The following is a 26,293-nucleotide window of genomic DNA, read 5'->3' on the forward strand; positions in this document are numbered from 1 at the left end:
GACAAGAGCAAATACTATGTTTAGAAAGGGGAAATTAAATGCACAGATAGGAAACAGGGGATGACTGGTTAGGCAGCAGGGTGCCGGAAGGGGAGAGTATAGCAGATCACAGCCAATGGTCAGCAATGCAAGACAGTTGCACACAGACATGTGTCATTCTGATTTATTAGCAGGAATGTAAGATAGAAGAGGTTGTAACTCCTGTCTGCTAGTGCCTAGGGGTGGCCCTGTACCATGTGTTTGCAGCTGCAGAGAAGGGCTGAAGGGGAAGAACAGGAATGGTGAAGGCTTGGAGAGCAGGATCTGGAAGCAACAGTTGAAGCAGTTAGTTTTGTTGGGTTGGGAAAAAAAAGAAAGGAGCAGTGACACAGCAACCTTGTCTTGCCCATTTGAAGACTGTTATAAAAAGGGGAATAAACCACTGTTCTCTGTGTCCACTGGGGAGACGGTAAGGAGTAATTGGCTTGACTTGTGGTAAAGGCAATTTCATGTATAAAGCCAATTAAGCACTGACGTATCTACAGGGAGGTTGTTGAGTGCCAGTTGTTGGAGGCTTGTGAGAACAGCCTATGTGAAATGTCAGCAATGGTAGGGGTGTGTCTGATCCTGCCTCAGAGCAGAATAGATATCCTTTCTGGGTCCCTCCAAACCCTGCATTGCCACTTTGGCTTTGCTTAGGGCTGTACTGTTTGCCAGGTTGGCATTGGAAGGAATTTGTCCCCAGGTCGTATTGGCAGGGACTTTCCTCAGCAGCCCAAGGAGTTGTTTGCTTGCTGGAGTCATCTGAGCGTCTTACTTGTCCAGTTCATGTAAAAGCCTTTGTCCTTCCTCTTCTCTACCTGTGGCAGACTTTATTTTTTTTTTAGGCATTGAATGACCAAAATGCTCTTATTTCACTTAGGGCAGGTGTCAGCAGGGCCGTGGTACTCCAATGCTGGCAAAGGACTCCTTGAAGGATAATTAATAGAAAGGGAAGGAATTGCTCGTTGATCAATGTTCATGCGTTGCATGTGGCACCCCACGTTGAGCTTTGGGAAGCCAAGGGCCAGCTGGAGGGATTTGTGTTTGCAATAGCAGGTGTCACCTCACAAGAAAGGCAGGCAGATCCTGCCTGTGGGTGCCTGCAAAGCACTCGTCAGCCTCATGGCCGGGATGATTTTGACCAGTTGTATTTTGTCAGTGTGAGTGACTAGCAGCCTCCATGCCATGAAAACTGATCAAGCAGTATTTCTTTTGTAGGAATGACATCAGAAACATGGGAATTTTCAAATCAGATTGGATAAATGGCCTAATCTTCTGATGGACAGGAGCCATTACCAGCTGCCATAGACAAAGATGATAGTATTCCCTTGTTAAGAATGAATGGATTACTGCCCTGCTAACCTGCTGTACATAGCAGTGAACATGCAGGTTTTAATCTTTATTTTTCTATGAACAAATAGGGGTTTGAATAGTCTCAACTTCTTTATAAATAAACAGGCTTTAAGAAATAAAAATTAAAAAGTGGTAGGCTCTTCTAACAGCAATGAGTTTCACACACTAATTTTGCACTGCAAAAATAGTCAGGTTAAAGATCACACTGAAAAAATAGCAGCGGATCCTTGATTTTATTAGAGGCCCCATCACTATCAGGCACAGCAAATGACTTGCTGCTCTGTTTACTTGTCTCCTTTCTGCTGTTTACACACACTTTCCTTTCACATGTGGTTCTTCACTCTTACTGTATCATAATTGAACTTTTGCTGTAAATTACCTCGTGCAGCCAAAATCCTGTGTTGATTATCACATGCTTCAGGAAAGAATTAACTTCTTGCCACTATGCACACAATTGCGTGGTTCTCTCATCAAATGTCCCACCCCGCACAGCACGGATACTGCTAATGACAGGAGGTTGTGCCACGTTCACAAGCCTCTGGGAGCAGAGAAAAGGCCAGTTCTAGGCAGATGCCCAATTTGATTGCAGTATCATGAAGGCTAATTACTCTAATATGCATTTATGGAACTCAGAGATCAGGGGAAAAAGATCACAAACACTATTAAGGTGTCAGAGGTGTTGAAGGAAAATTGAAAGTATTAAGTGCCAATTTCTGTTTTCTGAAATTCAAGCTAACGTCACTGAGAGCTGCTGACAGTCATGTGAGGGCAGATCCTGATGCCCTTGAGGGACTGTGTTCAAGGTGTCTACAATACGTACCTAACTCAGGTACTGTTGACTGCTTTGAATATAGGAGCAAGAGTACCCCAAGCAAATCAGCCTACTTGCTTTTTGGGGCTGACGACTCCACCTGTCTGTGTAATAGATGAAGAGAAGTGGTTGTTACATCTAACTGAGTACCAATAGTAGGAAACTTAAACAGATCTCCATCAGGGAGAGGGTGTTTGGAGTGGGCAAACCCTGTGGAAAAGCTCTTTGCTTGGGCAATGCTGAAAGGAATTGGCTTGGGAAAAAAAATCCCTTGAGCTCATGATAGCACTTACATTGTTGGTCACCTCCAGATGAAGTTCCTGCAACACGTTGTGTTAGAGCAGACTTGAGGACTCAGGAGTTGTGTCTGCACAGTGGGTCAGGGTGGACTCCAGCTGCTGAGCCTTCTTCCATGTATCTTCCACTGGTGTGATGGGCTGTCACTTGGCTCTAGCTCAGGTGCAAATTGTCTACACTGTACTTGACAAGAGCAGAGCTGGGAACTCAACTGCAGCTGCCCCTGCACAGCTTGAGCAGAGCTCACTAATGAGCACCTGGATGTACACTCTAGTAGGGGGCAAGCTGGGACTCTCCCTTCAGAGAGGGTCTGGACCAGCTCTGATCCTAGCATGTGCATTGTGTAAGCAACCTGGATGGTGGTGGCTCTAGACTTCAGGACAGCTCAGACCCACGCTGACTGCAGTACACGTATGTATCACCTGCATTTGTCTTCCACGTGCAGCTCAGGGCGTTGCTGGGTTCAGGCTGCATGCTTCAGATACTGGAGAGCCCCTTTTCTTGCAGTGTAGTCCTGTCCCAGTAGAGGATATCTGAGCCACTTGTGCTAACTGCTCCCAGGTTTAAATGGCAAAACCTTTGCACAGTGCTTTCATAGGAGATACTGTCCTGAGAAGTAGCTTCCCCTACCTCAAGCAAAGCCAGTTTGCCTTAGAGGTGGGCTGGGAAGTGTGACTGTTTTTCCCAAATATTTGGGAAAGTAGACTGAAGAGGAAGAACGTGTTACAGGAGACCTGTGTTGGACATACAAATAAAAACATCTTATTGCCAGACAGTTTTACAGTGGCATTTTAAAAAGCTCTGCTTTGAAACATGACCCTTTTTCTGTGCCCGGTATAAGATACGTTGGGCACGTGTTTGTAACCAGTTCCCCTGAATGGTGTGTTTTTCACTTTGAATTAAAACTCCTCACTACACCAACCCCTTCATCTGAAGCAGCTGCTGGTGACCATCATTGTCAGCAGCACGATCCCAGGGAGATGTTCCTGGAATAGATATACCCAGCACATTTTGTGCATGATGGCCAGCCTTGGAAATCACTGTTCTCCATATGTGCCGTTGAACCTGTCATTTTATCGTTAGCCATTTTATTCTGGGCCATATTGAATTACACCATTCCTTTAATGCCAGATAGCAGAAGTGGTTCCACTTGGAGACTTACAATTTCTCCTGTGCAAGGATGTTCAAAGGTATATGCCACTGGAGACTCTTCAGTTGCACGTTATGGACACGAAACTGGCATTTTGATGTATTCTTAGGTGGATTCCTTTTACGCTTTATTCTTCCTTCCTCAGAATAGTGTGTTCTAGGTAGGAAACCTGTTCACTAGAGGGTTAATTACTCTTTGCTGAGTCTGTTGCTGAATTTTCATGCTCCACAGAACTTCACATTATAAACAATTTTACAAAACAGAATAAACACTGTTTTTCCCAAGGAAGTATCATCAGAATACCCAATCTGTGTAATTAAACTATTGAGAATGCTGCTTGTTCTCTGGAATAGGTACCAGATAAATAGCTGGTCATAGATAGAGTATTTGGTAAGCTCTAGGATAATCATGCCCATTTATCATGTTTATGGAATGATGTTTAGGGAAATGTATCTGCTGCACTGCTTGGACAGGAACAGATATACCTTTGAAAACCTCAGCAGAACCTGCTGAAGTGCTTGTCTCCATCCTGAACTGACGGATGCCCACAGGAGTGTGTGCTGACAGGCCCAGTGACAAGTCATCCTTTTCCCTTCAGTCTGATTGAATTCCCAGATCCGAAAATCGAGCGTTCTTAATGCTTTTGGTCTAACTGAAATGTCTCTTCTAAACTGTAAGCCATTTATCTGAGTTCTAATCTCTCCTGCTGAGCTGTCACAGTCAAAAGGCAAATCTCCTTACCAGGCAGGCAGATACTCTGAAGGTGTAGGGAGGATTTCAATTTTAATGGAGACGTTTTAATCTCCCTGAAACAGAAGTGCCCCAAGGACCCATGTCACATGTTGCCTGCAGTGGCTCATCTGCATCCCACATACAGACAGAAAGCTAATTTGAGGTTCTCTGGCTGAAGGGTAGCCATATGGCACTGCACTTGGAGTAATTAGCCAAAGGGGAAGGGGTTAGTTTGTGCAGGGTCAGTGATGTACTCAGGTGTCTTGGGGACCTTTCAGTGGCACCACTGGTGTTGTTTGGAGATGTCTTAGGGATCTCTGGGATGGTGTTGTGCCGTAGTGCAGAGCACTGCATAGCTCAGACACCTCACAAGGCCCATCCTTGATGGCAATGCTCCTGTCGCTGCTGGGGGAGGTGGCCGTGGGTAGGTGCAGAGTACCCAGGTATGAGGCTTTGCCCCGTCTCTGGAGCATCTCTGCGGGAAAGTGAGTGACAGGAGTGCTGGGGGCACTTCTGAAACTGCTTGCGGAGGTAAGGGTGTTCATACATGCTATGCACCAGCAGGCCTCTGGGGTGGAAACCAGCTGCTCTTTAGGAAGGATTTCAGAAGACCCTGTTGAGGGCATGGGACTCTGTCCTGCTAATGCTGTATGCCCTGTGCTGACTGGGACTCTCTTATTTTTTTAAGGTCAAGTGGCAGAAGGATGACATGGACAACAATTTGAACTTCTTCTCCGTCTCCTCGGATGGGCGGATTGTTTCATGGACTTTAGTTAAGGTAAACAGTAGGTGGCGATTTTTTTTCCCAGCCAAATTATAACCAATTGCCTCCAAAGTTCAGTGATGCATTAGTTTTATTTTTATTTATAATGAGCCAGGTTTGAAAAGAAGTGGCAGCAAAAGATTGCAGGTGCAGTCACAGCTGGGTCTGGAGCTCTGAAATGAGCAGAACCAGCCTACTCCTTGCTCAGTACCTAACCTTCATCCTGCCCGCACCTGTGGCACCCATGGGCCTGAGTACAAGAGATCATTTTCCTGCTTTGCAGCTGCAGGAATTCAAGACCAGTCCTTGTTCTGAAACTTTCCTTGTCCTGGGAGGGTCACCCAGAGACAGAGCAGAATAATCTGCTTTCTCCCCCAGCTTCAAGAATCTCACCCCCAAAATGGTTCCCTACAGATTGCAATTCAGAATGGGAGAGGGAAGGTGCAAATTTCTCCTCTTGTGGCCAAAGTAGCACAGAGTAAGCTCGCATTTGCAGTGGGATGGCAAAATGCAATCAGACAGGCAGAGGGTTTCCTCCTGCCATGACATTGCCAGCTCACACCCAAGACAACCTCTCTTAACTCGTTTGCATGCCCTGCCTTTGATCACTTTTTCTTTTGGAGTATGTATGTTGATAGAAACATAGCATTAATGTCCCTAAATGACCCTTAGATTTATGTCTCTGAATCTCAATGTGTGTTTTTTCTGTTGGCTATTTCATTTTACGTTTTAAGATTTCAAAATCTTTTACTTAAAAAATAATGAAATTGCCCTAAATATGAATTTGAAGCAGCTGTCCCATTGTTCCCCAGCAAGCAAAGAAATTTCTTTACATCCTTGGATGCTCATTTTTTCAACCTGTTATACCAAGCTACTCAAGGCTTGTCTGTTCTGAAAATTTTAGGCCTTGCTGCCATGGGCAGGGTATTTCTAACATTATATGTAAATCTTAGTCTCATGTTCACTTCAGGAGTGGGAGCCTCTTCTAATGAACACGGTAGGTGCATGCAGATGGCATTGATTGTTAAGTTCTTTTTTTAAACTCCTCCAGGTTCATACATGCAGCTTTAGATACAAAAGGTCCTCCTGAAAGCGTGTCCCAAGTCCTTCTCCCAAAAGAGCTCTCAGAGCGCCCTAGACAGGGACAGGCTAACATTGTCCCAGCACTTAGCTCCTGTTTTATCACCTGTATAGAAATGCCCAAAAGATTTATGTTGAAGTGGGTAATACGCGCCTACAGCTAAACACATCCAGTTGAGGTGACTTGGCGGGTTACACCTATCAGCTGAGGCCCAGTAACTGAGTGTGCTCAGCCTGCTCCACTTAGGAGGCAAGAAACACTAGGTTAAGCCTCTTACTTCAGAGAAATGCCACAACTGGGACAACCTAAGAGTCTGCAGATGGACTCTGGTGGCAACTCACCTGGTAAAGGGTCTTTTGCAACATTTCTGTGATTCATCTGTGCTTAACTGTTTTCCCACATTGTAAGCTGGTTTTTTTCTGTCCCTTGAGCATGTAGATATACCTACTTAAGCATCCTTGGTGTGACTTCTAAGACCTGCATCCGCTTAGCACAATGTCATTTCTGCTTATTCCTTACACTTCTGTTATAAACTTGGCCACACCCATGTGAAAAGCACTGTGTTAAGATTTTTTTGAGGTGAAGTTACCTCTGAAATTGCCAGAGCTGGTAGGTACTTAGCAGCCAGGGGTGGAAAACAGCGAAGTTTTAGGTGCTGTCTGTTCTCTTTTTTTGGATGGAAATTCAACAGGGAAAGCAAGAAACAGAATGAAAAGGGCGTTTTGTTACAATGTGTGGTTTTGTACCGAGCAAGGAGAAATGGGCAATCTGCTTGAATTCCAGTTTTACAAAAGAGCTATCTCTGGGCTTTATTTAGAAAAAAGTTGAAGAGACTCCAGAGATCTTCTATTCTGCAAATCCATAGTGCAAATAGGGAATAAATGAAAGAGAGCTTCATTCATCTTTTTGACAGGACTATCCAGAAGTAAAGCTTTTTCAAACACTGGTAGCTGTTTGACACTTCCAAAGCTGAGAGCAGAAAGTGAATAAATTCATTCTTACTTCCAGCTGGATATTTGGCAAGCCACATTCAAAATTTGGATAGAAGAGTTGTCAAATGTTAGCTAGGGACAGTTGATCTGCCTTGACCATAGTGGTTGTCTCTGTTAGAAACGGGCACAATCACTTCGGACAAACTTCATGCAACAGCACGTGAGCTGTGTGTGCTTAGGCTATTGGCTTGGCTTTGGGTCATCATGAAGGTGTAACATGGCAAGGAAGATGCAGGACTTCTGCAGCTGGATGACTCTACTCTCCCACCTTGGGTGCACATGTTGCCTATCAAAAAGGAGAGCTGTCAGATCCATGTCAAGGAATCGGCTGGGATGTAGCCTGGCACTGCTTCTCAGGCTGATCCTCAGCAATCCCAGGTTTGATTAGTAGCCATAGTTCACCCTTCCTATGTGACCTAGAGCTAAATTACTGAACAGCTCTGGGCCTCCTTCATCATTTGAGGCTAATAACAACTAAAGGGAAACAAGCAGCTACAAGGCCTAATTCACTAATGCTTACAAAGTGCTTTACAATTGTTAGGCAGAAGCAACATATTATTGTTCAGTATTCCTGGAAGGCCAGGAATACTGCCAACAGTCTGTTTACCCAGAGGAATATGTGAATGGCTCTGGCAATAAACAGCCTCAGGAACAGATGCATTTTCCAGACTGCAAAGCTGGGTACAAAGTAAAAGCAGCACAACAGGAAAGTCTGCACAAGTAAGATCCTTTGTGAAGGCAAGAGGCTACAGAAGCTGTCCACAGAGGCCTCAGCCAGGTGGAGGTGCTGGGAGGCATCTTCAGAGAAAGGCTGCAGAAAAGAGTGTGCTTAGAGAAAAAGTCTCGTGTGGTTTGCCTTACTACTAGAACAGAGAGTAAGTGTGCTAGTACATCTCTGGGCCTGCCCAGCTCATGTGTCCGACCTCTGTTAGACACACCGGGTATATCAACATGATCAGCTGTGGACAGCTCCAAAACTGCTCTTCAGACCAGACTCATGTGGCCACCAGCCACGGCTTGGACATGGTAGACACTCTCTGGAGAGTAGGCAGATCTGGGAGCCTGAACAGAGGCAAGTGCCTGCTCAGCATGTCCTGACTGCGCTCCCAGCAGCCCAGCAGCACTCCTGTTTGGATGGACAGCAAGTGGCATGTGGAATATGCTCTGTTCCTAGATGTGCTGGACACTGCTCTTGCCAATTCTTGCACGCATACACCAGCATATATGGCCTCTTTCTTAGTATCACTCCTGCCTTTACCCACTGAATCTGACGATGTAATCCACGTGCTGCAAGAAGAGTCACTAACAGAAGGTAGAACTCTGCAGGCTGCAAGAGTCTTGTTCTGCTTCTTGCTGCTCTCTCAGAGAACAGTTACCACCATCAATAGGCCAGGGCATGTGGGTGTGCAGCAGTGCAAATTAGTGAGAAGGAAGTACATTATTTTATGGGTTTTGGCCTTTCTTGATCCTTCTGTAAATTTGTACCCCCAAAATATGATAAAAATGTCTTATAGAACACTGTCCCCTGCTGAACTGCAGTACTGAACAGATGCTTACAAGGTCTTCTCCCACCTTCCCTAACATGCAGCTCCCTGGGATTGACACTGCCAGGCAGAATCTTTTTCCACCTGGGTCCTGCTCTGGGCTTAGAGAAGCTCCAACTAAAGCTTGATTCTGAGCTAAGAAGTTATGTTTTGTTCTCACAGTGCTCCAGTGGGAAATCATGAAAACATCCAGTCCTCAGCCCACACTGCTCACTAATTTAATCTTTAGTTCTTTGTTCTTTTTATGAGCCCCAGGGTATTCTTATATTCACAACCAACTCCATTCTGCAGTGGTATTTTAATTCCCAAAGCTAGTCTAATAATGGATCTTTGCCCTCTCATCGTTTCCTCATACTCACCCACATTGTGTCTATTTTCATCTGCCTTCTGTCTCCCACCTTGACTGTAAACGCTTTGGGACGCAGCCTTTTTGCCCTGTGTTCATACAGCACCTAGCACAGCAGTGTTGTGGCCTGCAATGAGAGCTCTTTAGAGCTCTGTGAATAACAGCAACGTTGGGCACTTTTCTCTTGGGGGAGCTGCTTGCTAGATGTTGTTATTCGAATCTCAGAGCCTGTAAAGTTGTGAGTATTGGGAACTGAGGCTGCTCTGGGGATAATAGGAAGATAGTAAGAAGCAAAGACTGGCAAGGTGGTAAGTTACTATCCGTTGGTGTGGGTTTTAGTTAGCTCCATGATAATATGCAATACCCGTCTTAAACAACGCAGGATGGTTTCACTTAACACAATGATTTAAGCTGACAGTGTCAACCTCCACTCAAAAACGTTGACCCTGAAACCCAAAGATTTCCAGGTCAGCTGTATGTGCCTGGGTGATGTACCAGTGTCTCTCAGTCCCAGTGCACCAAAGCATCAGTTTCCTGGAGGTTTTATGTAAAACAGCATGTTAGCAAGTTGCCAACTGCAAGCATGAAACATTAAGCAACTTTTGGACAGCTTTTTAAAATTCCTCCATAAAATTTGCCATTTCAAAGTACTGAATGTCTCTGTATTGTTACTATAAAGCCTGTTATTCATGTGGAATCTCCTCTGCCTACAGAATGAGCTGGTTCATACAGATGTCATCAAGCTGTCAGTAGAGGGGACAACGATGCAGGGGCCAGAAGGGCTGCAGCTGCAAACACTTGGTAGGAGCCCAAGTCCTTGTCATGCTGATTAATTACTGACGCAAAGCCTCTAATCAGTCATTCTGGGGAATTAAATTGGGAATGGGGTGTTGAGATGGAAAGGAGCTAAAGAAGGGTTACACCTCCTTGCTTTCATCACATAGTAGTGCAAAGTCTGTCTGGAGCAATGGCTGCTAATTGAGTCAAGTTTTGCTGGTTACATCTTGCCTTTACTGGCAGAAAAAGATGAACATTAATTCAAGAAAATGTCCACTTTACTGGGATATCCCAATGCGGACAAGGCACAGGCGTTACCTGTATTTGTCAAAACCAAGTCAGTTTTGTTCTTCCTACCAGACATTGATCTGGACTGGCCAAATCAAGATGAAAAGCAACCTTTGCCCTTTCCTGGGTGCACAGCTCATTCAGCCAGTGGTGGGATGTGCCTCATTGGGATTTGGCTTTCTAAAAGCACAGCATCTATTCTGAGCTACTACGTTAGGCTCCCTCCATACAAGGTGGAGACAGTGCAGTCCTTCTAGGCTGAATGCCCTCATCCTGACCATCCTGTGTTTTTGAGATAGGATGGGATGAGTCAGCTCTGGAGGTCCTGGACTACACAGGGAGCCTTGAGGAATCCCCTAATCATCCTACTGCACCTGCTTTTGGCTGTGAAGCTGTGACCTGGGTTTGGAGAAGGCACTTGCTCTGCATTTAAGGACTGCTGTGTTTCTAGGCTAGTAACTGCTGAACAATTTGTTTGTGAGAAGGTTTGCATTGCCACATACGTTGCAAGAGACCAGCTAAACCAGTACACTGCAGAACTCCCAGGGGCTTTGGGATTATTTGTTAGTGTTACTGAGAAATGGATTTTCAAAGACTTGTCTGGAATATTTAACAATCTATTTAAATGTTAAAAATGCAGACAGTATTAAGGTTGAAATGACCTAAACAATTCCTTTGAGGACTACATTTTGTTAATGTTTAAGACATAACATTTAAGACAGCTGCCTTTGCAGAAAGTTATCTGTAACTCTGTGCTTCTGAGCCTTGTCTGCTTGTTCCTGTTTCTCGTCTGATGATTGCTGTGGGTGTCCCTGCTGGTCAACAGCCCCAAGTTGCTCTGGCACTCAGCAGACATCCCATCTTCTGCGCAAGGACCCTGCTGAAATTTTCTTTCACCATCATGCGAATTGGCTTTCTTGGATGATGTTGCATCTGCCTCAGGAGCAGAAGTCAGAAAATCTCAAGGAGTCACATCCTGTTGTAGTTGACACCTGTTTTAAACACAGTTCACAACGTTGCTCGATTCAGGGCTTTTGAAGTTAAAAGGATCCTTCTGTGCCTGGCAGATGGTTTCTTCCCAAATCACATCCTTTGCTATTGGCTTTACTGAAGTGAGCCTGCTAAATGGCTTCTGAGCTAAGGATGAAAAGGGCACAGGGAGGTATGATGTGGTGTTTCCTCTCTGGGCTCTTTTATGCATGGGAAACCATTTAGATTTTTGTGAATACTAAACAAACAGAAAATATCTGTTCTTCCCCAATAGGAGGCAGGTCTGGTCCTCACAACTCTTACATTTGCACCACGAATTTTAAGTTCTTACCAAAGTGAATCCCGGGACAATCTATTCTTCCAGTTCCCTTCCAGTTCTTCCAGTTCCTGTTTCCCTTTCTCTGTGTTGGTTTTTCAAATTGCAGGTTCTGGGGACAGGCACAGTTTGGAAAGTGTTTGCAGAAGGGGTGTCTCTAATTTCTTTTGGGAGCTTCTGGCTAATAAATCACTTCTGAAAATGCTGACACTGTGTGTGTACCATAGGCAGGGAGCGTGTGCTGGCCAGATGAACCAATTCTCTGTCTGACAGACCTTTCTTCTGTAAACAGGCTGCGGGACATCATTTGATTTTCACAAAAAGATAGACTATTTGTTTCTTGTTGGTACTGAAGAGGGAAAGATCTATAAGGTAAGAATGGTTTCTTTGTCCCTTGTTTTACATGCCCTGACCTGTGCTTGTCTTTCAGGTTCATCATCTTAACTGTTTGCTCAGGCAGTGACAAAGTACCACTTCAGAGCCTGGACCTACCCTTGGATCCCTGTGGTGAGCCTGAGACAGGCACAGAGCCACAAAGGGTTGCAGGGAGCTCTCTGCACAGACCCAATTAAGACCTTATTTTGCAGAGACGTTTTTCATGCAAACTGCATCCCAGAATGCTTTGCAGATTGCAGCTGTGCAAGTAAGGCGCTAACTATGATCAGAGCAGAAGTTAAAAGGCATTGATCCTCTGTCCTCATGGCTATGGGGAAATGGCAGGAAAAATCTCATCTCTTTTCCTTTTTAGATCTGTTATCCCGTGAGCAGTGAGACTAATGAAGCCTTGTTTCCTATGGATTGGTGTCCCGCAGACCTTCCCTTCCACAGTTACATCCCAGATCCTTTCCCCAGTCCCACTTTCTCCTTGCCCTCCTATCTCCAGTTCCTCACTATCTATTCTAATCTTTCCTCCCTCTGATCACCCCCATGCTGTCCCCGAGCTCAGTGATCCCACCTCCATGCTGTAACCCTTGATTCCTGCAGACAATGCTGGCTACCTGCCCTCCAGTGCCCTCCTGCAGCCTGACGTCTTGGTGCCCAGTGCCAGCTGGGAGGTGTCGGCCAGCCAGCTCCAGCCATGGGGCGACGGCAGCAGCCAAGCTTTGCTTGCCCTTGCCGGCATGGGGGCACTGCCCAGATGTTTGCACTCTACGGCCATCCCTTTTTATAGAGTGTGGAAGACCTTAATATTGCCAAGTCCTGCGTGCAGCCAGCTTTGGCTGAAATTGCCAGTGTGGTCAAATATTGTTTGGGAGGAGAGACAAGCAGACAGCAGGACACAGACTTTGTGTTTTCTTAAGAAATCAAGCTAAAAATAGGAAGTTTTGGGCTCTGCTGTATTTAGCCTTGAAAATAAAGCCAGTAGGTGCTTACTCATATAACTTTTGTTTGCACAGCATTCCTCTGAGCTGGCTTTGGGGCTTTGTTAATATTGTAGCCACAGCCCTTCAGTGTGGGGAGTGGACCATCAGCAGGAAGCTGACGTGCAGAGCAGATCCATCCGACCATCCTTAGAGGATGCTGTGAGCTCCTTCCCCATGTCCTGCCTGCAAAAGGGAAACAAAACAGACAAAAAGAACCCAAAGGAAATCATATTCTGAAATCAGTATCAATCATTTAGGCAAGACAGACATAACAAATATGTATCCCTTCCAGAGGGATGATAGAATCATAGAATCATAGAATCATTAAGGTTGGAAGAGACCTCTAAGATCATCGAGTCCAACCATCGACCCAACACAACCATGCCCACTAAACCATGTCCCTAAGCGCCTCATCTACACGTCTTTTAAATACGTCCAGGGATGGTGACTCACCCACTTCCCTGGGCAGCCTGTTCGATGTTTCACCACTCTTTCAGTAAAGAAATTTTTCCTCATGTCCAATCTAAACCTCCCCTGCTGCAACTTGAGGCCGTTTCCTCTTGTCCTATCGCTAGTTACTTGGGAGAAGAGACCAACACCCACCTCGCTACAACCTCCTTGCAGGTAGTTGTAGAGAGCGATGAAGTCTCCCCTCAGCCTCCTCTCCTCCAGGCTAAACAACCCCAGTTCCCTCAGCCGCTCCTCAGAAGACTTGTTCTCCAGACCCCTCACCAGCCTCGTTGCCCTTCTCTGGACACGCTCCAGCACCTCAACGTCCTTCTTGTAGTGAGGGACCCAAAACTGAACACAGTATTCGAGGTGCGGCCTCACCAGGGCCGAGTACAGGGGCACGATCACTTCCCTACTCCTGCTGGCCACGCTATTTCTGATACAGGCCAGGATGCCATTGGCCTTCTTGGCCGCCTGGGCACACTGCTGGCTCATGTTCAGCCGGCTGTCGACCAGCACCCCCAGGTCCTTTTCCACCAGGCAGCTTTCCAGCCACTCTTCCCCAAGCCTGTAGCGCTGCATGGGGTTGTTGTGGCCGAAGTGCAGGACCCGGCACTTGGCCTTGTTGAATCTCATACAGTTGGCCTCGGCCCATCGATCCAGCCTGTCCAGGTCCCTCTGCAGAGCCTTCCTACCCTCAAGCAGATCAACACTCCCACCCAACTTGGTGTCATCTGCAAACGTACTGAGGGTGCACTCGATCCCCTCATCCAGATCATTGATAAAGATATTGAACAAGACCGGCCCCAGTACTGAGCCCTGGGGAACACCGCTCGTGACCGGCCGCCAACTGGATGTAACTCCATTCACCACAACTCTCTGTGCCCGGCCGTCCAGCCAGTTTTCTACCCAGCGCAGAGTACACCTGTCTAAGCCGTGAGCCGCCAGCTTCTCTAGGAGAATGCTGTGGGAGACGGTGTCAAAGGCCTTACTGAAGTCCAGGTAGACCACATCCACAGCCTTTCCCTCATCCACCAGGTGGGTCACCTGGTCATAGAAGGAGATCAGGTTGGTCAAGCAGGACCTGCCTCTCATGAACCCGTGCTGGCTGGGCCTGATCCCCTGGTTGTCCCGCTCATGCCTTGTGAGCGCCCTCAAGATGAACCGCTCCATAATCTTGCCCAGCACCGAGGTCAGGGTGACAGGCCTGTAGTTCCCCGGATCCTCCTTCTGGCCCTTCTTGTAGATGGGCGTCACATTGGCAAGCCTCCGGTCGTCCGGGACCTCCCCCGTTAACCAGGACTGCTGATAGATGATGGAGAGCGGCTTGGTGAGCTCCTCCGCCAGCTCCCTCAGCACCCTCGGGTGGATCCCATCCGGCCCCATAGACTTGTGAGCGTCCAGGTGGCGTAGCAGGTTGTTGACTGCTTCCTCTTGGATTATGGGGGGTTCATCCTGCTCGCCGTCGCTGTCTTCCAGCTCAGAGGGCCGAGTACCCTGAGGATAACTGGTCTGCCTGTTAAAGACTGAGGCAAAGAAGGCATTGAGTACCTCAGCCTTTTCCTCATCCTCAGTGACAATGTTCCCCCCCCCCCCACATCCAATAAAGGATGGAGATTCTCCTTGGCTCTCTTCTTGTCATTAATATATTTGTAAAAACTTTTTTTGTTGTCTTTAACGACAGCGGCCAGATTGTGTTCTAGCTGGGCTTTTGCCTTTCTCATTTCCTCCCTGCACGACCTAACAAGATCCCTGTGCTCTTCTTGAGTCGCCTGCCCCTTCTTCCACAAGCGGTAAACTCTCCTTTTTTCCTGAGTCCCAGCAAGAGCTCCCCGTTCAGCCAGGCCGGTCGTCTTCCCCGCCCGTTCTTCTTACGGCGTACAGGGACAGCCTGCTCCTGCACCTTTAAGACTTCCTTCCTGAAGATCGTCCAGCCTTCCTGGACCCCTTTGCCCTTCAGGACTGTCTCCCAAGGGACTCTCTCAACCAGCGTCCTGAACAGGCCAAAGTCCGCCCTCCGGAAGTCCATGGTTGTGGTTTTGCTGCCCCCCCTCCTTATTTCACCAAGAATTGAGAATTCTACCATTTCATGGTCTCTAAGCCCAAGACGGCCTCCGATGACCACATCTCCCACCAGTCCTTCTCTGTAAACAGATTCATGATGCTGATTCAAATCTCTCCTTCTGCCAAGGAAGTATCTAGGGAGGATTTCTGAGTAGTGCTCACTTGCCTTGGACAAGACAGGTGCAGAAAGGAGGTGGGAGAAGTGTGGGGGGGAGCTGGGCTGGTGGGTGATGGTCAGTGAAGTAGGTGCAATGCTTTTTGTTGATGCTTTCAGGATACAAAGCATCTGTTCAGTCATGGGCAGATGTTCTGAGTTGGCTGGTTGCCCATGGTAGTTGGTACCCTGGGTATTGTACTCCAAATTGTTTGGGTACTGTTGTGTCTAGTCCTGATCAAAAGGCAGTAAGGAACCACGTGTTTTAACTTCCTCTATGCTTAGGTGAGTGATGGATGTCAGTGAGCATGACAGTGGATATCAGTGTTAGGTGGGGGCCACCAGTTAACCTTCAGGAGAAATGTTCAGGCTGGTGTCCTGGCTGAGTTACAGAGCAAAGGAAATCCTTCATGGAGGAGGACTGAATAGGAACAGAATTTGGCAGCATTTGCATTGACAAAGCTGTAGGTGTTCCTGCCTTGGATGATCTTCAGTGAAACTAGAACTAGGATGGCGTTTTAACATAAGGAGTGATCCCAGCCATGAAGCCACGCAGATATATTAACCACTTCTTGGGTGGACAAATGCAGAGAGATGCTGTTATACAGGATCTTCTCTTTTATTGGTGCTAAGGCTGATTTCAGGGTTACTGGTAAGCAACAAAACATTCCTGCATTGGTGAGCCTTAGTGAAAAGTGGGACCACTCTCACATTGTGCAACTCTGCCCTATAAAACTCAGGTATTCCCATGGGCAGCATGAGGCAATCTTCCATCAGATTGTATGGGCTAACACACGGAAGAGAAATCTTGTGTCTAGCACAAGCAGGCCTCCATAGTATCCACAAAAACAGAGGGAAGAGTGCTTACACCATTAGCATCCCCCCAAGAGTTTGCTACAAGCAGTTTCAAAAGTTTTGGGATCAACTGCTGGTCCAGACATTTCTCAAGGACTACCACGCACCTTCATCACACCCTTTATTGAAACACTGCACGTTTGAACCCATTACTGGAGCTACCTGTGGACTGCCTCCCAGAGCCTTGTTCTGCTCGAAAGATGAGGACAGTGACAGTCCTGCAGCCGTTCGAGCAGCCTTTGGGTCCTGTGGCTGCACTGAGCAGGAGTGAGCTGCTTGGGTCTCTGTGCTGCACTTGCCCTTGCCACTGCATGTTGAGTGAGAGGGACAGACTCCTTACATGCTGTACGAGTCAGGGATCAAACATGGACTGCTCTCCACGAGGGGCAAATTTTAGATTATTTATTAAATAAATTGAAAAGTGAACTTCATAGAGGCATTTTTTTCAGAGACCAGGCATGCCCACAAATAGCATGATAATATGTTAATTCTTTAGCTGCAGAACAATTACAGTGAATTTTTTACAATGGCTTAGTTAATAGTGTTTCTGAAGCCAAGAAATCATTATCTTAATTACACACAGACCTATCTATTGCCCTTTTATGTAGAGGACAAACTGTTTCTGTAGTAATATGATTCTGGAATGCAAAACTTTCTCTTTGCATATCTTATTTGCTGTTTAGAAATTGTTCAGCTTTGGTATCAAAAAGTATGGTCTCAGATTCATATTGAAACATTACTGTGGCTTCAACTCTTTGGTCAGAATTACTTCTTAATAAACAGGGCTTCAATAGAAAAATTGTGATGAGATTTGAACATATTCATGTCAGAAGGGTTTTTTTCAGTCTTAGGCAGTTTGCTTGAGAGTGTAACAAATGAATATAATAAAACTCAGTGCAATACTGTGTAGAAGGAAAAGGTGATTCTAATTTTAAACAAAACTAATGTCACTCATTCTCATTCTCTTATACTAAGCACCAGGACATTTGTATCAGTGTGGTCAGGACAGGATTTCTTGTGGTTATACAGATGACAAAGGATGCTGGCTGTTGAATCCTTATCACATCTCTTAGGTTTTCTTTAAATGATGACAACAAACTGGTTTCTGGACAGGTTCTGACTTCCAGTGACCCTTTAGTAATGGAGACATCGTTTGCCCCAGTGTCTAGTCTTACTTTGTCTTAGGCAAAGTTGTTTTCCTTGTCTGGATATTTTATGGCTTGAGTTCTGTTCCTCACCTTCTCGCCACCTTATCTTTGGGGCTTCTATTTGTTCTGTCCAGTTGTCTTGTCACTTGACTGACTGCATTTGCCATCAGTTAACACAGATTCTTTCTTTTACCATTTCCTGTTGTTTCTCCCAATGCATTCACATGCATTGTTTCCATTCGTAAGCCTTTCTAGAAATCTTAGCATTTCTGTTGCAGATCTCTACAAGAAGGCACTGAGCAAAAACCAAGGAGACCCTCTGGTGTTGCTGGTAACACCTGTCCACAACAACACGGGACACGTTTGTGTCAGTGGTTTCTGAAGAGCAGCTGGGTGTCCTGATCTGCCTGGGAGTGCCAGTGTTGGGCAGTACTCTTCCTGTTGCCAGATACAAACCTCCTTTGAAAAAGATTATTTTTTTGATTTCTATATTGCCTAGAGTCTCAATATTTCTGTTAGTGAACTAAAGAAACCCTCTAACTAATAACCATCCATTCACCATGGATGTGGAGGAGTTTTCTGTCAGGCTAATGTCTAGCGTAAACTGAAGTGCTGTTAATGAAGATTATTCAGAAGTTTTGTGTCCTTGGACTTCTCCTTTCCTCCCAGTATTCCTCCCCTATGTTTTGTAACCCTGTCACCAGTCATCTTTGTACTGTTTTCCTGTATTGCCACAGACACATTCTTGCTTTCCTGTCTCATCATAAAAATACCATTTACTATTCACACACATCTACCACCATTTAAATAGGAGAAAAGCACTCTCAGCAAATTGGAGCAGTGCTCTAGAAGATCAAACAGGCTGCACAAATGCCTGCTCCCTGAATCTACTCATCCTCTTCAAAGCTGTCTTGTCAGGAGTTAGGCGTCACATTTTCCAGTGGTTTTGTTTTCATCCTGACATGTGTCTAATAACTGCAGGGTTTTTAAAGTGAATATAGGGGAATACTTTGCCAGCAGTTCTAGTTAGCTCAGAAACTCTTTTATTCATTAAAGTCATAATTCTTTCTGAGCTTTTTCTCAAGTTTGTGGTGTTTCTTCAAAATGCATCTTGGGAAGAACATGGCCCTGGCTCGCACATCAGAGACGATACCAAAGGTTGGGGTGAACACAGTGTGGGGCTGGCAGGCACTGCCACAGCACTGTGTATGGCTTTAGGCTAAAGCAGGCATGCAGGGTTCATTTCTCACAAGGGACATAGCCAGGCATCTGCCCTACAGAACCCTTTTGCTGTTGATTTCATAGGAAAACCGCAGATCCCTTTCCTGTCAAGGCCTGGGCCTCAGCTCTGGGCCAGACTTGCAGACTTCAAAGCCAGTGCTGTGGATCAGCACATCCCAGAGCATGACAGGCCTCCCGTACCAGTGCCTGGAGAGCTGCACTGATCAAGGGCTCAGCCCCGACAAGTCTTTAAAAACAGCGCTGAGCATTACAGTTCTGTTAGATGCAGACAAATCTGGTTAGGATCTCACTCTTCAAAGTCCTCAGGTATTAAGGACCTTCAATCCACATACTTGGAAGGACAGATGGATAAAGCAGCTTCTCTCTTTTGTTAATTACTCATGACCCATTCTGTCTGTTCCCAGCAAAGTGACTTTCAAAACAAGCCGAGTACCCGTTTTCCTGGTGGCTGAACATTAAGAATTATGAAGTAAAGTTATGAAACGTGCCATTAAAGGAGATTTCAGTCCCATAATTACACACAGGGACAGTAACTCAGAGTATGCACCAAAGTATTAGCAAGCTATAGACACTGTCAGTAAATCTCAGTGGGACATGAGCCACTTTCTTGTTCCTGTTTCCTACCACAGCAAGCCTCCCAGGGATGCAGGAGCTGCTGCTGTGTGAATAGGTTAGCACCCTCAATCCAGTACCTGCACCAGTGCACAAGGGCATCAGAAGAAAACAGGTCTGAGTACCCAGACAGTGAGTGTCATGTGTAATAAACAGTTAAGCCTTATGATTAGTTAGAGCTTTGGTTTGCAAGAATTAAAGTCATGTAACACTTCAGCGATCCTGCTGCTGGGGCAGATGATGTGTTGCTGCATTCATTAGGGAGTAATGAAAGGTGCTGAAAAGTCCTTGTAGTGACACTACCGAGGCAGACTAACAGAAAATCCTGAAACCAACCCCAACCTGCTGTGCGGATACAGCCTGTGTGTGAGAACACAACCAAGTGGACATTACTTGTGAGATGAGGTCCTTGTTGCTAGCGAAGGAAGCCTCCATTCCCCTTGGAGGGGATGACGTTTGGGGAGGATAACCTCATTTTTCTGTGTACACAGAACTGACAGGATCTGGATTGAGTCCCATATTCTGCTAGTGCAGACAAGCAGATTGTAATTTCTCCCCCCCCTTCATGAGCTCATACACAAAGTGACTTTTCCAGGGTTCCCAAATGTTTTCCAGCTCTTGCACACATCCTACATTTTGCCATTCAGTAGCACCTGCAGCTGTGATGCTGCTGGCCTGACCCTCACATGCATGTGCAGGGTTTGCCCAGTTCACAGGCTGCTGTTGGCTGGGGTACAGGGTGGGCCACCTGCCCGTCAGGGACATGCCTGAGTGCTGGCCAACATCTTGTGGTTCTCACACTCCTCTGGGAAGTCACAAGTGGCACAAGAGAAAGAGCTGCAGAGCCGTGTGATCAGGCAGGCTCTCGGAGCAGGCTGTCACAGGGTGATGGCAGGGAAGGGACTTTTGGCATGTTCCCAAAATCCTTAGAGCCAAAGGGTCTGACAGGTCATTCTTGTGCTGAGAGTACCGTTACTGGAGGTTTTAATTGCGACACTTCCAAAGCACATGGTGCTGTGTGCTCCTGAGCAACATAAGAGCCATTTTCCCCTGCCTTTCCCGAGAGCCTTTTACAGAGGCACGGCAGGAGCCCGGGCTGGCAGGAAGGCAATGGAGCTCCTGCAGTGGAGAATGGGCTCTGGGGCCTGTCTCTGGCTGTAAATCCAACCAGACAACTTCAATTCCTACTTCTGTGTATTGCAGAGGGGAGCTCAGTGTTGCCTGCAAGTGGGGTGAAACAGCATGTGCTAAATTATTGTTTCTGTAGCACCTTGGGGTACCAGCCACCTCTTTCCAGCCAGCCCAGAAGAGCCTGGGAGGCCATACCAGTATTCAGAGGCATCTTTCTGCAGGAATATGAGCTCCAGAAGAAGGTCTAGTTCAGATTACTGACTAGTTCTTTCCATTGCAGTGCTCAAAATACTATTCAAGCCAGTTTCTGGATGTGTTTGAAGCCCATCACATGGCCGTGGACTCAGTCAGCTGGAATCCCTACCACTTGAAAGTCTTCATTTCCTGCAGCTCTGACTGGACAGTCAAGATCTGGGATCACACCATCAAGTACGTCCTGCTGGGTCCTGGCATGGGCGGGGAGGTCCAGCCTGACATGCCAGCTGCACTTGTCGACTCTGCTCATACCTCAGTCTCAGTTTCCCTCTTAAGTGTTGATATTGCTAATTGCTGTCTTATTTCTGCTTTTGGGGCTGGTGACTCAGATTTGTACTCCCTAGGTATGAGGTATAAGATTTAGCATTGGCTGCCCCAGGAACTTGCCAAGCAGTGCAGCTCAGGACAGAGCCTTACTGCTTTGCTTTGGACCTGGCTTTCTTCAGGCAGGACCTACTATGGCAAGCTTATTCTTCTGGAGCAATACTATAGAGAAATGTCAGGGCCTGGCTTATGGCTTCAGGGGCCAGACACCTCCTAAGAGCCAGAGAGGCAACAAAAAATTGGAAAATTTAAAAATACATAATGCAGTTCAGGGTTAGTGGTTGAGGAATGTCTGGTTTCAATCAGGAAATTGATTTTGTTGTAAATCAGTCAGAGTCAAATATTTCCTGTTGCCAATACTGCTCTAATATTCAATGTTGTTGTCAGAAGTACAGAGAGGGAAAATCACTTTTTCCTGTATGATTATTAACCAGAGAGACTCCATCTTGCTGTGTGTGTTGGGGGGAAACTTTCAAAATGCTTTTGGAAAGAAAGAAACATGCTACCTTTCTTCTCATCGCAGCTGGACCAATCCCAATCCATTTGGGTTGATGCTCAGCTTTGCTTTGCCTTTGGCTCAGACCCTGGCTGGTATCTGACATAGAGAAATACCCCATCTCCCACTTCTGCAGCTGGCTTTGAACAACACAGGCTGCAGCATTGAAGTGTTTATAGCTCAATGTTTCACTTCCAGAGCAGCATGTGTTTAAATGTGTTCTTCTCCCTGGGTCTTTTTTTGCAGGACTCCGATGTTTATTTATGACCTGAATTCTGCTGTAGGGGACGTTGCATGGTCCCCTTACTCCTCCACGGTCTTTGCTGCAGTCACCACTGATGGCAAGGTGAGAGGCTGGGAGCAACACTGCTCTGATTTGAGCTGAAAGTCAAGGGAGATTAGGGTTGAGCATGGGGACAGGTCAGCCCAATCCTGGCCAAGCATGTCGGGGAGCTGTAGATCCCCCACCAGCAGGAATCCACCACAGTGGTGGGCTGAGTTGGCTGCAGCTTGCCTGAGCTGCTTGCCTCAGGATGGCAGGGTCATTTTGGTAGCTCAAGGCCCTAAAATTATTAATTCCTTTTTGCTTAGTCTGATTACAGAGGACACAGAATTCATAAAGCAACAGAGATGAGGAAACCTGGTCAGCAGCATTTCTTACTCCTTCTCCCCCTAAGGTCTACCACACCCCTACAAGCAACAGGGCCAGAAATCTCTCAGCTGCAGCCCAATCATGCAAACAGCTGATGTTAAATCACAAATCAGAGGGCTTTTAGCAGATGCTGAGGATGAGCTGCACATCTCACTGCAGCCCTGACAAACCCATCAGAAATGCATGTGGGCCCTCTCCTCTAAGCACAGGTGCTTCTTGAGGGCCAAGTCCTCCCAACCTCTAGCATAAGCAAGCCAAACCTCCCTGCAGTCCTAGTTTGCTCCTCTTACTCAGAGGACAAAGACGAAAGTGGAGTTCAGGAAACAGGCTGCTTTTTCCCATGCTTTCCTGCCCTTGGCATGCATATCCCTGGGCGTGAATTGCTCACTCCTTCCCAGCGCTGCTCCTGCTGCATTAAGGTAGGTGTTGCAAATGCATGCAAGTCCCTGGTTGCTCTCGTGTTGATGACATCAGTGCAGGTGTGCAGCTTGCACATGCCAGAAGAAAAACACTTCTCTCTCTCTATGTGAAATCAGCTGATTAACCAGTGCATTCCTGGGGATAGAGAGATGATGCTCCAGATCAGAGCATTCCTAGTACGAGCTGACATCAGGGCATTGGTTCTGAACCTCCAAGGTATAGAGAAACAATAGAATAAATTGGTTAAATACTTATATTGATATTAAAAAATCAATTATAGTAATATGCCTAGGGTCAGCCAATAGAACTTTGTTCCAATTAAATAAAATGAACATTTTTCCACTGTGTGAGGCTGTATCCAAGAGTAATGATTTGGTAATGAAGTACTTAGACCAGTCCTAATATTGAGATGATGGCAGTTATATATTTTTGCCCCTAGCCATCCATCCTAGTAGCTCAGATGGTTAATTTGGGCCTGGCAAATAGCCAGGGTATGTAGCTATCTATCAACACTGGTTTTGTACTGTAGGACCACATTGGTCTGTCACCATGGGCTGTATGTTTTGCTGGTATAAATTGGGAAGTCTGTGCAGTTTGGCCAAATTACTCTAGCAAAAAGATGGCCTTTATATATCTCTATCATTGAATTGATGCCTTGGCAACTTTACTGCAGTTTAGCCTTTATGTTACAGCAAAAAATTCATTTCACTGATACACTGGCTCAGGCTGTGAATTTGTCTCTCCCAAGCTAAGCAACAGAAATCTCTTCACTGGGGCACCTGGTCTCCCTGGGAAGCTAAGGCTGCCACAGCCTACAGAAAGCAGTGTTGATGCTTTTCCCTCGCAGGCAGGGTCAGGATCGGGCCCTTTGTTCATGGATCTGTCTGTCCACATTCTCCCATATACCAAATGAGGGGACTGTGTGAATGAAAGGAATGCATTCAGTGTTACGCATCCTCTGACTTGTTTTCCACAAGTGAAGTTTTGTGTGCCCTCAAACCTGGCAAGGGTCCTGCTGACAGTCACAGCTTTGATTGAGTGCTGGGGTGAGCAGTGCAGAGAACTGTGGGTACCACAGCTGTGTCCTGGTGCCTAACTGTAGGGAAGAGGATGGGGATGTCTGCAGGCATCGATACGTCCTGGGCAGCATGAGCAGATGGAAGGTAAATGCTGGGCGTACTTGGATTTCTTATTCATGTGGTCATGTTTCTGCAGTGATAGCTCATCTCTAGGGAGGTTTCGTGCTACTCACTTGGGCCAGGTTCTTTGTCAGAGCTTTACCTCTTGCAGAGAAGCTCCTATGGACTTGGCAAGAGTTTGTGCAACAGGGTCTTTCCATCCCACCCCTAGCTTGTCCTAGCCACTGCTGCAGTGACTCTAGTTGTGTTGTTGCAGAGTCACGTTAACTGCAGCATCCATGGGCCTGGAGTTTGTATGAGGCTATGGATAAGAACCTGAAGACTGACTGACTTGGCAGCACTGCACCCAGGGTATCTTACCTTGGCTACTCTACCTTGGATCTAATTCAGTAATCCTAATTAGATCCTAATCTAGTGGGATCTAATTCTGCTTTATGCCTTTAACCCCAAACTCCCAAATTCTGCTTTGTGCCTTTAATCCCACACTCTGGTGGCCACCAGCCAGGAGCAGCCCAGAATTGGGCTGCCTAGCAGGAAAAGTCAAGGCAAGAGCTGCCTTCCCATTGCAGTAGGCTGGCAAGGACTGATGCTGTGTCATGGTTTAACCTCAGCTGGCAACTGAGCACCACACTGCTGCTCGCTCACTCTCCCCGCCCCTGGTGGGATGGGGGAGAGAATCGGAAGAGCACAAGTGAGAAAACTCATGGGTTGACATAAGAATAGTTTAATAATTGAAATAAAATAAAATAGTGATAATAATAACAATAAAATAATATACAAAGCAAGTGATGCACGATGCAATTGCTCACCACCCACTGACCGATGTCCAGCCAGTCCCCGAGCAGCGGCCCTCCCCGGCCAGCTTTCCCCCAGTTTATATACTGAGCATGACGTCACATGGTATGGAATGTCCCTTTGGGCAGTTTGGGTCAGCTGTCCCCCCCTGTGCCCCCTCCCAGCTTCTTGTGCACCTCCAGCCTTCTCAGTCCGTAGAGCATGGGAAGCTGAAAAGTCCTTGACTGGTGTAAGCACTGCTCAGCGACAACTAAAACATCGGTGTGTTATCAACCTTGTTCTCATCCTAAATCCAAACCACAGCACTGTACCAGCACTAGGAAGGAAATTAATTCTATCCCAACCGAAACCAGGATATGCTGTTAGAAATCCTGGGCCTCTGTGTTAGCCACTAACCATGTTGGTTGCAGCAGGGTGTGTCTGAGACATGGTTTAGTTTCTATTTTGAACAGAACCTTCTGGATCTGCAGTGGAAGTGGAATAAATAGTTGTTTACAGCCTTTTCATTCCTGGACATATTCTACTTCATAGCAGAGCACACTTCTTGGGAATAACTCAGCGCCTCACAAAGGACAGTCTCCATTACTGCTGGGAAAAAAATCTACAGTAACAGGATACAGAAAGCTACAGGATGTGCAGCCAGAAAATAAAATATTAAAGGCCTCCTATTCATAATCAGCCTCTAGCTTTGCATCTGCACATAATTATGCCTGCAAAACTTGAAGGTTGCCTGGAGGTAGTTTCAAAATCAGGCCCTAATTGCAGTCTTAAAGGGATACCTGCCATATTTTGGAAACCACATTTCCTTATTCAAGCTGATGCTATGTGTTCAAAATGTGTGTATCAGCCCCCTAACTCCTAAGACTGACTTGGAAATTGGGGCATTTTAGAATCTAAAAATCTCTTAAATCCCATGAATCCAGGAGGTGGGGATTTAAGAAAAGCTGTAAATATCAGGGGTGTTATGATAAAACGTGTGTGTTGGCAGCTGGGCATCTGCTTTGGACAGCACCACCTCTTCATAAATAACCTGTTCTGCTGCTGGTGCGGTGGATACTAACTGCTACTATTGCTCTTTATCATGTTCTGGGTAATTTCCTTAGTCTCCTGCTCTGCCTGATGGCCATTTTATTTCAGAATGAGCATAAATGATTTGCAATGAAAATTGAAATAAAATAAAATGATCACTGAGATGTGCTCATCCATGCCAACACTGCCTGGAAAAAAAATCCCAATTCTATAACTAGGTGCCTAAATAAGTGGCCTGATTTTAAAAGGACTGGACAGCCAGCTGCTTTTATGGAAGCTAGTCTCTGCTTGATGCGCCCAGAGTGGTTGCTATAGAGCATTCAGCTTTGGTTTCAATCAGTGTGCTAAGTCCGCTGCAGTTGTGCTCTGTGATTGCATTTTAGATGACACTTGCGTTTCTTGAAGACTCCACAGTGGTTCCTAAAGCAGACAGGTGGAGAGATCTGTTATTTCTAAACATGAGTCCTGCAGCTCTGTTGGCTGGCAGCAGGTCTGTGGTCCCTCCAGGCCATCTGCTACAGGGACCTGGGTGCAGATACTGATGTGATTAGCACTGAAATGAAATGAGTTTAGAGAACACCTAGTTTAGTTTAGGTTGTAAATGGTAAAAGCCTGAAATGAAGAAAAAGGCTAGCTGGGATGAGGGACCTGCTTTGGAAATAAAAAAAAATGTGGAGGTGTATTTGGATGCCTGACTCCTAC

At 46.2% G+C, this 26,293-nt stretch overlaps 1 protein-coding gene across 2 annotated transcripts in view; it reads left to right on the forward strand.

Annotated features, from left to right (window-relative positions):
* The window catches only part of DNAI1 (dynein axonemal intermediate chain 1), a 155,456-nt gene that overhangs the window by 87,494 nt on the left and 41,669 nt on the right, over window positions 1-26,293 (forward strand). The window contains exons 14-18 of one of the 2 annotated variants that reach the window (XM_076362128.1): window positions 5,053-5,142; window positions 9,804-9,891; window positions 11,754-11,833; window positions 20,762-20,910; window positions 21,803-21,902. In XM_076362128.1, coding sequence (XP_076218243.1) covers window positions 5,053-5,142; window positions 9,804-9,891; window positions 11,754-11,833; window positions 20,762-20,910; window positions 21,803-21,902 — 507 coding nt within the window. The remainder of the gene's footprint in view (window positions 1-5,052; window positions 5,143-9,803; window positions 9,892-11,753; window positions 11,834-20,761; window positions 20,911-21,802; window positions 21,903-26,293) is intronic. The other variant, XM_076362129.1, reaches the window with a different exon arrangement.

Source organism: Aptenodytes patagonicus, chromosome Z, assembly GCF_965638725.1.
Source record: "Aptenodytes patagonicus chromosome Z, bAptPat1.pri.cur, whole genome shotgun sequence".
Lineage (NCBI taxonomy): Eukaryota > Metazoa > Chordata > Aves > Sphenisciformes > Spheniscidae > Aptenodytes > Aptenodytes patagonicus.